This window comes from Rana temporaria, chromosome 8 (assembly GCF_905171775.1).
Source record: "Rana temporaria chromosome 8, aRanTem1.1, whole genome shotgun sequence".
In the NCBI taxonomy this organism is placed as follows: Eukaryota; Metazoa; Chordata; class Amphibia; order Anura; family Ranidae; genus Rana; species Rana temporaria.
This window is the reverse complement of record NC_053496.1, coordinates 1384790-1398924: the sequence shown is the minus strand read 5'-3', so window position 1 is coordinate 1398924 and position 14135 is coordinate 1384790. Positions and strand designations below refer to the sequence as shown.

Below are 14135 nucleotides of genomic sequence, written 5' to 3'. Positions count from 1 at the left end.
TTCACACAAACCAATCAATATACAGTTATTGGGATTATTTTTTTTTGTTTAATCAATGACATGTAGCAGAATAGAATACATTTTAGCCAATATGTGTATAAATTTGTTTTTATTGGATACGTTTTATAGCAGAAAGTAAAAATGTTCCCCCCCCCAAACTTTGTTTTTTCTGTGCGATTATAAAAAAAGAAAAAAAAGGAAAAAAAAAAAGGCATTTATATGGATTTAAAGCAGCTGGGCAAAGTGAAAAAAAAGAAAAAGAAAAACACGGCCAGTTGGTGGTACTTAAGGACTGAGGTTAAAAACCACAGCCCTAGCAGACTGCAGGGTTCACTCAGGTGTCAGATTACACTCAGCTCTTTGCTGTGCAGTGCGAGTCAGCCCTCATCTTCTGGAGCAGAAAAGTGCTTTAGAGAAAACTGGCCTTGGGTGATTGACATCTTATGTAAGAGGGTTTCATCTCTGAGGCCTGTTAAGGACCCCCCCCCCCCCCACCAAAGCCCCCCAAACAGGAATGATAAAAAATTCCAATAAAAAATAAACCTAAATACAAGCGCACACTTCACCATGTGCGCTCAACCTGTGGCCCTCCAGCTGTTGCAGAACTACAAGTCCCATGAAGTATTGCATGACTCCCCAAAGGCAGAGACATGATGGGACTTGTAGTTTCACAACAGCCGGAGGGCCACAGGTTGAGCTCTTCACAGTTTTCTCTGCGTGACATTCCATCATCCATACAAGAGAGACAATAAAGGATTCAGGCCGCTCTGGTAAGTGAACCCAGAACACCGGTGCAGCGAGGTCCGGGTCATACTGAGGCATCAAACTGCTCGTGTGTAAAACACATGAAAAAAACTTTATTGAGGAGTGACGGACACAGACAGGAAAATCCGACTCGGATCTGGAAATATGAAGACTTTTATATAAAAGATCATACAAATATAAGGAAAGGGAAAGGAAGATAAAAACACAGGACACCGGAGAGACGGTGACGGTCACCGAGCGCGGGAGCGAGTCGTTGTGCGTCGGATGGGGGTGGGGTTTTTGGGTGTGTCCGCCTCACTCAGTTCCGCCTCCAGGTCTGAGGAATAAACAAAAACAACGATTGATGATGCGACTTTATTAAAGACTCAATGGGGGGAGATTTACTAAAACTGGAGGGTGCAGAATCTGCAGTAGCTGTGCATGGGAGCCAATCAGCTTTCAGGTTTTATCATCAAAGCTGAAGGTAGAAGCTGATTGGCTCCCATGCAGAGCTGCACCAGATTCTGGGGTCTCCAGTTTTAGTAAATCCACCCCTGCCCTCCCCCCTAAAGTTTCCTTCCAGCGACACTCACCGGACTCCTCATCACTGGAGAATGTAATGGTGGCTTTCCTCTGCGTTCTCCTCGGGGGGCGGGCTTTCGGGGTCTGGAACTCCGCCTCTTCATTTACTTTCTGCGATCTATTTACAGACTTAAGAGGGCGCCGCTTAGCTGAGGAGAAAATACAAATGAATGCCAAAAGATCTACAAAACACCATCCACCGACATCCAAGATCTACAACACACCCCCCCCCCCCCACTGACATCAAAGATCTACACCCCCCCCCCCCTCCTCACTGACGGCAAAGATCTACAACACCATCCCCCCCCCTCTTGACATCAAAGATCTACAACACCATCCCCCCTCCTGACATCAAAGATCTACAACACCCCCCCCCCTCCTCCTGACAAGATCAACAACACCATCCCCCACCGACATTAAAGGTCTACAACACCATCCCCCGCCACTGACAAAGATCTACAAACACCATCCCCCCCTCCTGACAAAGGTCTACAACACCCCCCACTGACAAAGATCTACAACACCATCCCCCCCCCCCCCCCACTGACAAAGATCAACAACACCATCCCTCCGCCACTGACATCAAAGATCTACAAACACCACTGGCTCTGAAGGAACGGCCATGGGTTCCCTTCCTTCCCAGCACTGTGCGGTGACCGGCGGCTCCAATGGGCCATCGCGGCTCCTTCCGCTCACAGCACCGGAGCCCACAAACCTGGAGTAACTACGGGGAAGAGGTCAGCCGTGTGCCGGCGCCGCTGGAAGGCTTCATTTTAAGGCAAGTATTTCATAATGAGCTCATTATGCTTTTGTCTCACAGGGGTCCCCCCCCTTTTTTTGTTCTCGATTTACAACCTCTAATACGGCCTACAAACACACGTGTGTTGAAGTGAAACTAGTGCGCCAGCTATGACATAATACATTTCCAGGACGGCTCACGGGATGGACATTTTGCACATTCCTGGACTTACCCGGAACATTCTTCTTCACAGCGGAAGGCGGAGGGTTCTCCCCGTCCGGAACCCCCTCCTCCGGAACATCCATGTTCTCCAGACCTTTGTTATGGCACACCGTCAGCTTCTTCTCAAACTCATCAATCATAGTCTGGAACGAGAGTTCAAGAAAGTCAACATATCATTTGGGGTGCAGAGAGAAGACCGGACATCCAGGCCAGACCTCCTAAATCAAATCTGTATCAACAGCCCCCCCGCCCCCCCAGGTTCAGAGGCTCAACAGCCCCCCCAGGTTCAGAGGCTCAACGGCCCCCCCCCCCCCCCCCCCAGGTTCAGAGGCTCAACAGCCCCCCAGTTCAGAGGCTCAACAGCCCCCCAGTTCAGAGGCTCAACAGCCCCCCAGTTCAGAGGCTCAACAGCCCCCCAGTTCAGAGGCTCAACAGCCCCCCAGTTCAGAGGCTCAACAGCCCCCCAGTTCAGAGGCTCAACCATCTTGAATTTGAAGTAATTTAACCCCTTCCATACTGGGGGGGGGGGGAGCACTTATACACCTTCCTGTCCAGACCAATTTTTAGCTTTCAGCGCCGTCGCACTTTGAATGACAATTGCGCGGTCGTGCTACACTGTACCCAAACTAAATTTTTGGTCATTTTGTTCCCACAAATAGAGCCTTTTTTTGGTGGTATTTGATCACCTCTGAGATTTTTAATTTCTGCACAAAAAAAAGAAAGTGACTGAAAATTTAGAACATTTTTTTTTGTTTCTGTTATAAAACATTGTAAATAAGTATGTTTTCTCCTTCACTGATGGGCACGGATGTGGTGGCATTGATGGGCACCAATATGCAGCACTGATGGGCGGCACGGATGGGCACTGATAGGCGGCACCATCGTATGTGTTGTACTAATGGATGCCAATCAGTGCCAAACAATGCCCGACAATCAGTGATGCCCATTGCGGGCACTGATTGGCATCCATTTTTTGTGTCATTGTCATCCCTGGTGGTCTAGGGTGGCATACCTGTTTTTTTTGCATCCCTGGTGGTCCAGTGGGCATCTTCGGGGGGCTGTGCTGATAATCGATCAGCACAAACCCCCCCCTGTCAGAGGAGCAGCCGATCGGCTCTCCTCTACTCGCATCTGACAGACACAAGTGAGGAAAAGCCGATTACTGGCTTTTCCTGTTTACATTGTGATCAGCCATGATTGGACACGGCTGATCACATGGTAAAGAGTCTCCGTCAGAGACCATTTACCTAGATCGGTGTTGCGGGGTGTCAGACTGACACCCTGCAACAACGATCGCCGCGATGCGCGCCCCCGGGGGTGCGCAGCGGCTCAATATCCCGAGGATGTCATGTGACGTCCACTCAGGATATTGAAACCACTTTGCCGCCGTCAATTTGTCATGGGCGGGCAGCAAGTGGTTAATGAAAGCAGCAACAAGTTAACGCGTTTCAGGGGGAACAGACCCCCCCCCCCCCCTCAGGACTGCTGCAAGCGGATAGTGAATGGGGAAGAATCCCAAAACGGGTGCATCTATAAAACACCAGGATCGAAATAAGTCTCTGCTGTGTTGGCAGATGCAGTATGGCTGGAGAGAGGAGCCAAGGGGAATACTATAGTGCAGGGATATGGAATCAGCGGACCTCCAGCTGCTGCAGGACTACAAGTCCCAAGAGGCATAAGCAAGACTGAAAGACACCAGCATGACGGGACTTGTAGTTTTGCCTTAGCTGCAGGTTCGCCAATTGCATATCCCTGCTAGTGTGTCACTTGAGTGACAGTGTCGAGTCTGCCGACATCACAGCCAAAGATGGCGGCACCCAGCAGCAGTCTCACACTTTGACGGTCTTTAAAGCGGGAGTTCACCCATTTATAAAAAAAAAAATTTCTCCCCTTAGCTTCCTGCTCGTTCGGTCTAGGGGAATCGGCTATTTGTATTAAAATATGAGCAGTACTTACCCGTTTTCGAGATGCATCTTCTTCCGTCGCTTCCGGGTATGGGTCTTCGGGAGCGGGCGTTCCTTCTTGATTGACAGTCTTCCGACGGTCGCATCCATCGCGTCACTCGTAGCCGAAAGAAGCCGAACGTCGGTGCGGCTCTATACTGCGCACCGACGTTCGGCTTCTTTCGGAAAATCGTGACGCGATGGATGCGACCGTCGGAAGCCTCTCGGAAGACTGTCAATCAAGAAGGAACGCCCATTCCCGCAGCCCATACCCGGAAGCGACGGAGAGGATGCGTCTCGTAAACGGGTAAGTACAGCTCATATTTTAAAATAAATAGCCGATTCCCCTAGTAAAAACGAGCAGGAAGCTAAGGGGAAAAGTGCCCTCTAAGGGTGAACCCCCGCTTTAAGCATTAATAACCGCCTGCTGTCAAATCGCATACTTGGCAAGTCATTGGACTTCATGATATGAATCACCTCGTTACCTTTTCTTAGAGCCGGCGGTTGGCTCTGTAATCCGCCACTCAATTGCCATTACAAGCAGTGGGAGGAGAGACTCCACCCCCTGCCTTACCTTCCGCGGCTCACTCGGGCTTTACCATCCCACCAGGAGACCAGAGCTACCAGCTGGCACGCCTGCAGGCTGGCCGGAGACCCGAAAAAAGCCAGGAATGGATCTCCACTATGGTAACCTGGAAGGTGACTGTTAGAAAATCTGGAGTCTTATAGATCCCTTCATAAAGAGCACCTGTCACATGTCTATTGCTGACGTTTAACATTCTTGTGACAGCAATCAGAGATTATTAGCCGGATTCAGGAAGAGCGGCGTATGTTTAAGCCGGCGTAACGCATCCCATTTGCACTACGCCGACGTAACATAGTGAGGCAAGGCCAGTATTCACAAAGCACTTGCCTCCTAAGTTACGTCGGCGTAGCGTAAATGGCCTGGCATAACCCCGCCTAATTCAAAGTAGGCAGGTAGGGGGCGTGTTCCATGTAAATTACCCGTGACCCCATGTAAATGTGGGCCGTTGGTACGGCACATGCTCAGAATCACGTCGCAAACACTCCCTACGTCACGACGTCGGCTCAATGATTTCGACGTGAACGGAACCAACGCCCAGCCCCATTCACGTACGCTTACGCAAACGACGTAAAATACGACGGCTGTTCCGTCGTCCATACCTTGCATGGGCTGCGCCATCTTTTTGGTGGTTTATCTTTACGCCGGCGTATGTCTTACGTAAACGTATCTTACTGCGACGGGCGTACGTACGTTTGTGAATCGGCGTATCTTGCTCATTTACATATTCTAGGCGTAAATCCAAGTACACGCCCCTAGCGGCCAGCGTAAATATGCAGCCAAGATACGACGGCGTAGGAGACTTACTCCGGTCGTATCTTAGCAACAGAGAAGCGTATCTCAGTTTGAGAATACGCTTAAAGATACGACGGCGCGCATTCGGACTTACGACGGCGCGCATTCGGACTTACGACGGTGTATCTACTGATACGCTGTCGTAAGTCTTACCGAATTCGGATATATATGTGTATATATATATGTGTATATATATATATATATGTGTATATATATATATATGTGTATATATATATGTGTATACACACACATACATATATACACACACATACATATATACACACACACACACTTAAGTGTCCCCGTCCCCCCATGCTGGCGCGCAAAGGCGAACGCATGCGCCAGTCCCACACACGTGAGGTATCGCCGCAAACGTCTGATCGTGGGCAGCAATTCAATCACCATTCCTCCTCTGTAAAGACTTTTAAAGTGTCGCCTTTGGATAGTAAAATGTCCGCCTCTTACCATTGTGCAGGCGTGTGCGATTTTAAAGCGTGAGGTTTGGTATCCATTTACTCAGTGGAACATTTTATTTATTTTTTAACATTTCACGGTTATCAACAATGAACATGAAGTTGAAACATTGTAACAGCTTTTATCATTTACACAAAAATTGGGATCTGTAAATTGTGTTTTTTGCATTACATTTTTTACTTAGTGCATTTTCGCTCAAGTTACGTTGGAAAAACAAACAAAAAAAAACGTTATAAATACAAATACTGTGACGTGCAAAACCCAATAGAGATAGACAGACACCCCCCATATGCATGCTTTCTCTACAAAAGCACAACTGAACGGGGGGAGTAAAGAAAAAAAAAAAAAAGCCAGGGGGCAAGCCTGGTCTGGTGATCACGTGACCAGCTCGCCTCCAATCACAGAGCTTTCTGTGCTCCATTAAAGAGTTTGTATAGCATTTTTTTACTTTTACCTACAGGCAAGCCTATAATAAAGCTTATCTGTAGGTAAAAAAAATCTCCAAAACTTGCACGGTTTAGGATATTCCTCTTGCAATGAGCCGCCGACTTCAGTGGCGCATGCGCATTGGGGATTCTCGGCTGAAAGCACGGCAGACGCCGGACCTAGCCAGAAAGCAGTGTCCCGCGCGCATGCGTGGGAGCGATGACATTGCGGCTCAAGCCACTCACAGCGCTGGAACAGAGATACCCGGAAGACACGCCAAGGAAAATCATCATCTCCCTCGGCGTGGACCGGCTGAGATACCGACGCCTCGTTCTAAGGCAAGTATTTCATAATGAGCTAGTATGCTGTGCCTCTTGCCTTACAGGTGTACCAAAAATAAAATACATAAAAGTCAGCGGGTATACAACTGCTTTAACAAAACTACACACTGCGGGTCTGAATTTACATTTCTAATCCTCGAGAAGAAGTTTTCAGATCCAGGTTGTGTTTTTCGGGGTTCCTGGTTCTTTAAACAGAAGACCTTTATATAACACTCAGGCTTACCCTTCACTACAGGGGAGAGAGTTGGTTCAGAACAAGGTTGTATTGTGAGGACTGCCAGCCTTGGCACAGAACCGGAGCAGATGCTTCACCCTCCATCTCTGGCACAGAAAATGTCAGTTTTTTCTACACAGAGCGCCATCCCCTACCCGGGGGGGGGGGGGGGGGTGTTGCAGAACACCGCACTGGAGACTCAAGAATGCAGACCGCTCTCGTTGTGAGAACATCCACACAGGATGGAGGAGGAAATTACAGGACCTGAAATCTGATAATCGCATACCAACATGACAACACTTGGGACATTTCTTTTTCAGATAATCGTCCTTCTGTTTTGTTGAATTGGGCAAATTATTGACTACGGCCAACTAGGGGTGCAACGGATCAAAAAAAAAAAACCACGGGTTCGGATCGTTCCTCGGATCAGGAGTCACGGATCGGATCATTTTTCGGTAGTAACAGGCAGACACCCCCCCCCCCCCCAGGTAGTACTCTCAGCGATGTGTCCCACAAGTGCTGGCTCCTCCTCCTCTGTGGGTGTAAACAGAGGAGGGCCGCCGCCGGGTGTATCAAGATGGCCGCGGCTCCGGAGCTAGGCCGAACCCGCGGCCTTTCCTAATGTTATGGACGCGGCTTCGGCCTAGCTCCGGAGCCGCGGCAATCCGCGGGTCACTGTGTGCGGATCCGAATGGGGTGACCCGTTCGGATCAACTGTGATCCGTTGCACCACTACGGCCAACCCAACTCCAGGTCATAGGCCTCATCAGCACAGCGTTCATTACTACAGCACACAACAGTGTTCTCCAGAACAGAGTAGAGCTGCACGATTAATGGGCCAGAATAGTTATCGCGGACTCCAGGTTTTAGACAGGTATCTGCACCCCCTTCCCCCTGAAAAGGTGTCAAATGTGACATAGGAGGGGGGGGGGGGGGGGGAGGGTTCCACTTTTGGGTGAACCTCCGCTTTAAGTGGTTAAACGGTCCAAATTTACATACAGAAGTAAGTATATTTTTTTGTAGAGACCCTAGAGAATAAGATGGTGGTTGTTGCAATATTTTATGTTGCACTATAATGTGAAAGATTTTACGCCGTGAGAATCGTGATCTTTATACTAAGCAAAAACATTATTCTCCTCATTTTGGTCAGAATCGTACAGCTCCAGAACAGAGGTGCATGGGAAGTCCCTTTCCTAGCAATTGGGCAGCTGCATGGACACAGATACAGCTCCTGATTGGACATCCATGCAGGTGCAAGGCCCCCGGAATGCAGAGTGTGCGATTTACCAAAGCTGGAGAGAGTAAAAAAAAAAAAAAACTCAATCAGGCTCACTTCTGCATAGTGTTGCAATTTATGATAAAAAAATAACCAGATCTCATACGTTTAAGGGCCCTTTCACACAGACGGGCTCCGTTTTGCTCAGCAGGGATCGCTCTGTCAATCCAGGCTGAGCAGGCAGTCGACAGGTCTGTCTACACTGCAGGGACCAACCTGTCAGAGCGTCGCTCTCCTCTAGGGGGGGGGGGGATCGGATGAAGATGGACCAGTTTTCATCCGATCTGCCAGATGGGTGAAAAATAGGATTTTTGAACTCACCGTAAAATCATGGACGGACACAGCAGCAATTGACCTTAGGGACGTCCCCAAGCAGTGTCAAAAAATCGAGGGGTGGGAAAACACAGCAAACCAACTTCACCCCAAACAAACCAGAGTTCCTCAACAGAGGAGGTGCAACCCTAAACAGCCACCTGTAAAACCTTGCGGCCAAAGGAGGCATCCGAAGATGCACTTACATCCACCTTGTAAAACTTTGAGAAGGTGTGTAGACCTGTAAAACAGACGCTTGATGGTGGAAAGCCCAAGAGGCACCAATCGCCCTGGTCGATTGCGCCTTAACCGGGTGGGGCTTGAACCACGTCCAAGGAATGCCATGCGGCCCCTTTTGGGTTCGCCGGTCGAGGACATGAGGATGGAAGAACAATGTCCTCATTAATGTGAAAGGCCGAAACAACCTTAGGAAGGAATGACGGCTGCGGCCGCAGCACCACCTTATCCCTGTGGATGACCAAGTAAGGGGCCTTGCAAGACAAGGCCGCTAATTCAGATACCCATCTGACCGATGTAACTGCCACCAGAAAAACCACCTTCTGGGAAATGGTTAATAAAGGGATCTCCCCAATGTCCTCAAACGGAGACTGCTTAAGCACGAGAGGACTAAAATTCAAGTCCCACGGAGGTAGTGGAGGACGCACAGGAGGGGCCACATTTCGAACCCCCTGCACAAACGTATGCACCAGAGAGTGCGCCGCCAAGGGTCGCTGAAAGAAAACAGCCAAGACTGAAATCTGCCCCTTAACTGTACTTAAGGCGAGAGCCTGATCCACTCCACACTAAGAACAGCAGAATCCGGGACATCACGTATGCACAGGGGTGCCAATTCATCTCCTCACACAGAGAAATGTAAGCCTTCCACGTACGATAGTAAATCTTCCGGGAGGTAGACTTCCGCGCCCGCAGCATGGTAGAGATCACCGAGTCCGACAGACCGCGATCCTTCAGCACCTGGCTTTCAATAGCCACGCCGTTAAAGCCAACGACTGTAAAGCAGGATGAGATAGGACCCTGCGACAGAAAATCCTCTCGCAGAGGCAGGCGCCAAGGAACGTCTGCCACCAGACGCACCAGATCTGCGTACCAGGGACGGCGAGGCCAATCCGGAGCAATTAGGATTGTTGATATCCACTCGGCTTCCATTCCTTCTGGCATCCGTCATGACCACTGTCCATTGGTAAAGCAGGAATGATTTCCCGGCCCGTAGTACCGGAGATGTCACCCACCACACTAGGGAGGACCTGACCAGGCGACTTACCGGGCTTGGTAATCCAGAGACGAAGGGAGCTTGTCCCAACCCGACAGAATTTCTCTCTGTAACACTCGAGTGTGGAATTGAGCATACGGAACCGCCTCAAAGGAGGCCACCATCAGACCCAGAAACCGCATGCAAAAGCGAAGCGACGACCACTTCTGGGTCGTCAGCCGCTGCACCGCCGATTGCAGTGTCGGTAGTTTCTCCGTTGGCAGTAAAACTCTTGCCTCCGAGGAATCCAGGACCAACCCCAGGTATTCCAGGCACTGAGACGGTACTAACACCGACTTCTGGACATTTAGCAGCCAACCGAATTCCCGGAGGGTCTGGCAGGTGATAAGACACATCCACCTCTAACTCTGAGCTTGAAGAAGCTCTCAGGAGAAGGTCGTCCAGGTATCCTACAATAGCGATCCCGCGCTGCCTCAGCAGGGTCAGAATCGGAGCGAGCACCTTGGTGAAAACCTGTGGTGCCGAGGCCAGGCCGAAAGGGAGGGCCACAAATTGAAAGTGATCCTCCCCAACCGCAGAAATCTCTGGTGCTTTGCGCATATGGGGATATGCAGGTACGCGTCCTTGATATCCAAGGATGCCAGAAAATCCCCCTGATGGATCGCCGCCACTACAGAGCGAATAGACTCCATCCTGAACTTTTGCACTTTGACAAAACAGTTGAGGGCCTCGAGATGCAGTATTGGGCGGACCCCTTTCTTCTTGGGGACTACAAACAGATTGGAGTAAAACCCCTGAAACCGTTCCAGTTAAGGGACCGGCACGATCACCTCCCTGACCAGCAGATCCTGAACAGCCCCAAACAGGGCCTCCCGACGACCCGGAGGGAGCTGGGGGTTGGAAGGAAAAAATTTGTTCGGCGGACGAGAGAAATTCTATCTTGTACCCCGAGGAAACTACTTCGCAAACCCACCGGTCGGAAAGAGACCTCCACGAGCCGCGAATTTGCGAAGCCGCCCCCACCTGAGAGACGGGCAGGAGCAGACATTAATGCGGAAGCAGGCTTTTTCCTGTAGGCTTGCGGAACCAGGGACGCTTTTGCCCTCAGCGTGTGCCTTAGCGCCCTGGGAACGTTTACCTGCCGCACCGGGCAAAAAAAAAAAAAAAAACATTTGGGGGCGGTAAAGGAGGGCCCCCGCCTACAGCGAGGCTCCTTACCTTTACCCGATTGTGGGAGCAGAGTGCTCTTACCTCCCGTGGCATCTTTTATGATGTCATCCAGAGACGCCCCAAAAAGCCGTTCACACTTAAAGGGTAAGTCCACCAAGGCCTTTTTAGAAGGCTGGTCCGCAGACCAACACTTTAGCCAGACAAGGCGGCGTAACACCACCGCGTAGGTCGAGGCCCTGGAGAGCAAGGGAGGCGTATCCAGGGCTGACTCAGACAAATTTTATGCCCTGCACCAACTGGTCGGCCAGCGCCACACAGTCCGGAAGGGCGTTATGCTCCTCCAACTCCTAAAGCAACAACTTTGCCCGTTTGGCAAGTGTCTGTGACACTAGAGCCCCGGCCAAGACCGGTCTCACCGCCAACCCCACCACTGTGAACATGGAGCGGGCCACAGCCTCAGCTCTATCTGCGGGGTCCTTTAAAGCGGGAGCGCCTTCCACAGGCAACGTGGTCGCCTTGTTCAGCCTGGACACAAGGGGGTCCACTTTTTCAGGAAGTCCTCCTCAAAAGGGCAACGGACCGCAAAGCATTTTGGAACAGAGAAAAAAACTTTTTGCGGCCGATCCCATTCCTTATACAAAATGTTGTCCAGATAAGGAACACAAGGAAACACTTTCACAGTGCGGGCCGGCTTGCAGAACCCAAAAGGGACCGGCATCTCCGATGTTTCCGCCGAATCCTCAATTTGAGTATCCCGTACTGCAGTGATAAGAGCTCCAACAAGCGCCCCATCATGCGCTGACCCTGAAGCAGAGTCATCCTCACTAGTGTGCCTCACTAGTGTGGACTAGGCGGGCATCCTCTGACACCACGGAACCAGGCCTGGAAGCAGTAGCAGGGCCTGATTTCATGTCCGAGGCATCCCCAGAAGAAGGTGGGGGGAGGAGGTGCTTTTTACCCCCCCCCCCCTCTGGCCACGTGCTGCTACAATCCTTGCAACAAATGCCTTGCAAGGACTGCCGTCATAGCATCCACAGAGGCTGCAGGAACAGGGGCACCAAGGGTTAACGCCGGCATGTCTGGGGGAGAAGCATCCGGTTCGGACGCCATGCTGACCCACCCAATAGCCGCCCTTGGACTGCAAGGCAAGATCCACAGGCCACCCTCCATAGAGGTGCAGGGAGCGTCCATTCAGGTCCGCTGATTAAAAAAAAAAAAAAAAATGTCGCAAGGTCAGTTCGGCCTCAGAACAGAGGTGACCCAAGGCTCACCAGGACTTCATTTATTTGCCAACTTTCAATGTAAAACTCTCACTAAATAAAAATTGCGCAACAGAAACCCAAAGAGATTTACAAGTTCTGGGCGGGGAGATGAAAAGGCCTAATGTCGCATTAAAGATGACACAAGATGATAACTGGATTGTTCTCAAGGAGAAATCACCCGGATCTAAAGCAAACCCCATTGTTTAGATAGTTTAGCAGTATAAACAATTGCTAAACATTTATTGAGTCCGTCCAAAAGTTCAATTCAAACACAATAAAGGCTTCATGTTTACGAGATGTTTTTATAACCTCACCTGAACCATTTAACTTGACAGATAGTAACTGGCATTTAAAAAATAAATAAAAATACACACAGGGATCCTGTGTACATGTACTGATAACAGGAGAGATCGGGGGGGATCCTGTGTATATGTACTGATAACAGAAGAGATCGGGGGGGTCCTGTGTACATGTACTGATAACAGAAGAGAGATCGGGGGTCCTGTGTACATGTACTGATAACAGAAGAGAGATCGGGGATCCTGTGTATATGTACTGATAACAGAAGAGAGATCGGGGATCCTGTGTATATGTACTGATAACAGAAGAGAGATCGGGGATCCTGTGTACATGTACTGATAACAGGAGAGATCGGGGGTCCTGTGTACATGTACTGATAACAGAAGAGGGATGGGGGGGATCCTGTGTACATGTACTGATAACAGAGAAGAGATCGGGGGGATCCTGTGTACATGTACTGATAACAGAGAAGAGATCGGGGGGATCCTGTGTACATGTACTGATAACAGAGAAGAGATCGGGGGGATCCTGTGTGCATATACTGATAACAGAGAAGAGATCGGGGGGATCCTGTGTACATGTACTGATAACAGAGGAGAGATGGGGGATCCTGTGTACATGTACTGATAACAGAAGAGAGATCGGGGGGATCTTGTGTACATGTACTGATAACAGAGAAGAGATCGGGGGGATCCTGTGTACATGTACTGATAACAGAAGAGAGATGGGGGGGGGGTCCTGTGTACATGTACTGATAACAGAAGAGATCGGGGGGGTCCTGTGTACATGTACTGATAACAGAAGAGAGATCGGGGGGTCCTGTGTACATGTACTGATAACAGAAGAGAGATCGGGGATCCTGTGTACATGTACTGATAACATGAGAGATGGGGGGTCCTGTGTACATGTACTGATAACATGAGAGATGGGGGGTCCTGTGTACATGTACTGATAACAGAAGAGAGATGGGGGGTCCTGTGTACATGTACTGATAACAGAAGAGGGATGGGGGGGATCCTGTGTACATGTACTGATAACAGAGGAGAGATGGGGGATCCTGTGTACATGTACTGATAACAGAGAAGAGATCGGGGGGATCCTGTGTACATGTACTGATAACAGAGGAGAGATGGGGGATCCTGTGTACATGTACTGATAACAGAAGAGAGATCGGGGGTCCTGTGTACATGTACTGATAACAGAAGAGAGATCGGGGGGGTCCTGTGTACATGTACTGATAACAGAAGAGAGATCGGGGATCCAGTGTACATGTACCGATAACAGAAGAGAGATGGGGGGGATCCTGTGTACATGTACTGATAACAGAAGAGAGATCAGGGATCCTGTGTACATGTACTGATAACAGAAGAGAGATCAGGGATCCTGTGTACATGTACTGATAACAGAAGAGAGATGGGGGGTCCTGTGTACATGTACTGATAACAGAAGAGAGATCAGGGGTCCTGTGTACATGTACTGATAACAGGAGATGGGGGGGGGGGGGCCTGTGTACATGTACTG

At 49.9% G+C, this 14135-nt stretch overlaps 1 protein-coding gene across 2 annotated transcripts in view; it reads right to left on the bottom strand.

The window, feature by feature from the left end:
- Positions 1-835: 835 nt before the first annotated feature.
- NCAPD2 (non-SMC condensin I complex subunit D2) overlaps positions 836-14135 on the bottom strand; it is a 93233-nt gene continuing 79933 nt past the window's right edge. For both annotated transcript variants that reach the window (XM_040361181.1, XM_040361182.1), the window contains 3 exons: positions 2298-2430; positions 1338-1475; positions 836-1081 (listed from right to left, as the gene is read on the bottom strand). In XM_040361181.1, the coding sequence (XP_040217115.1) occupies positions 996-1081; positions 1338-1475; positions 2298-2430 (357 nt within the window). In that variant the 3' untranslated portion in view covers positions 836-995. The remainder of the gene's footprint in view (positions 1082-1337; positions 1476-2297; positions 2431-14135) is intronic.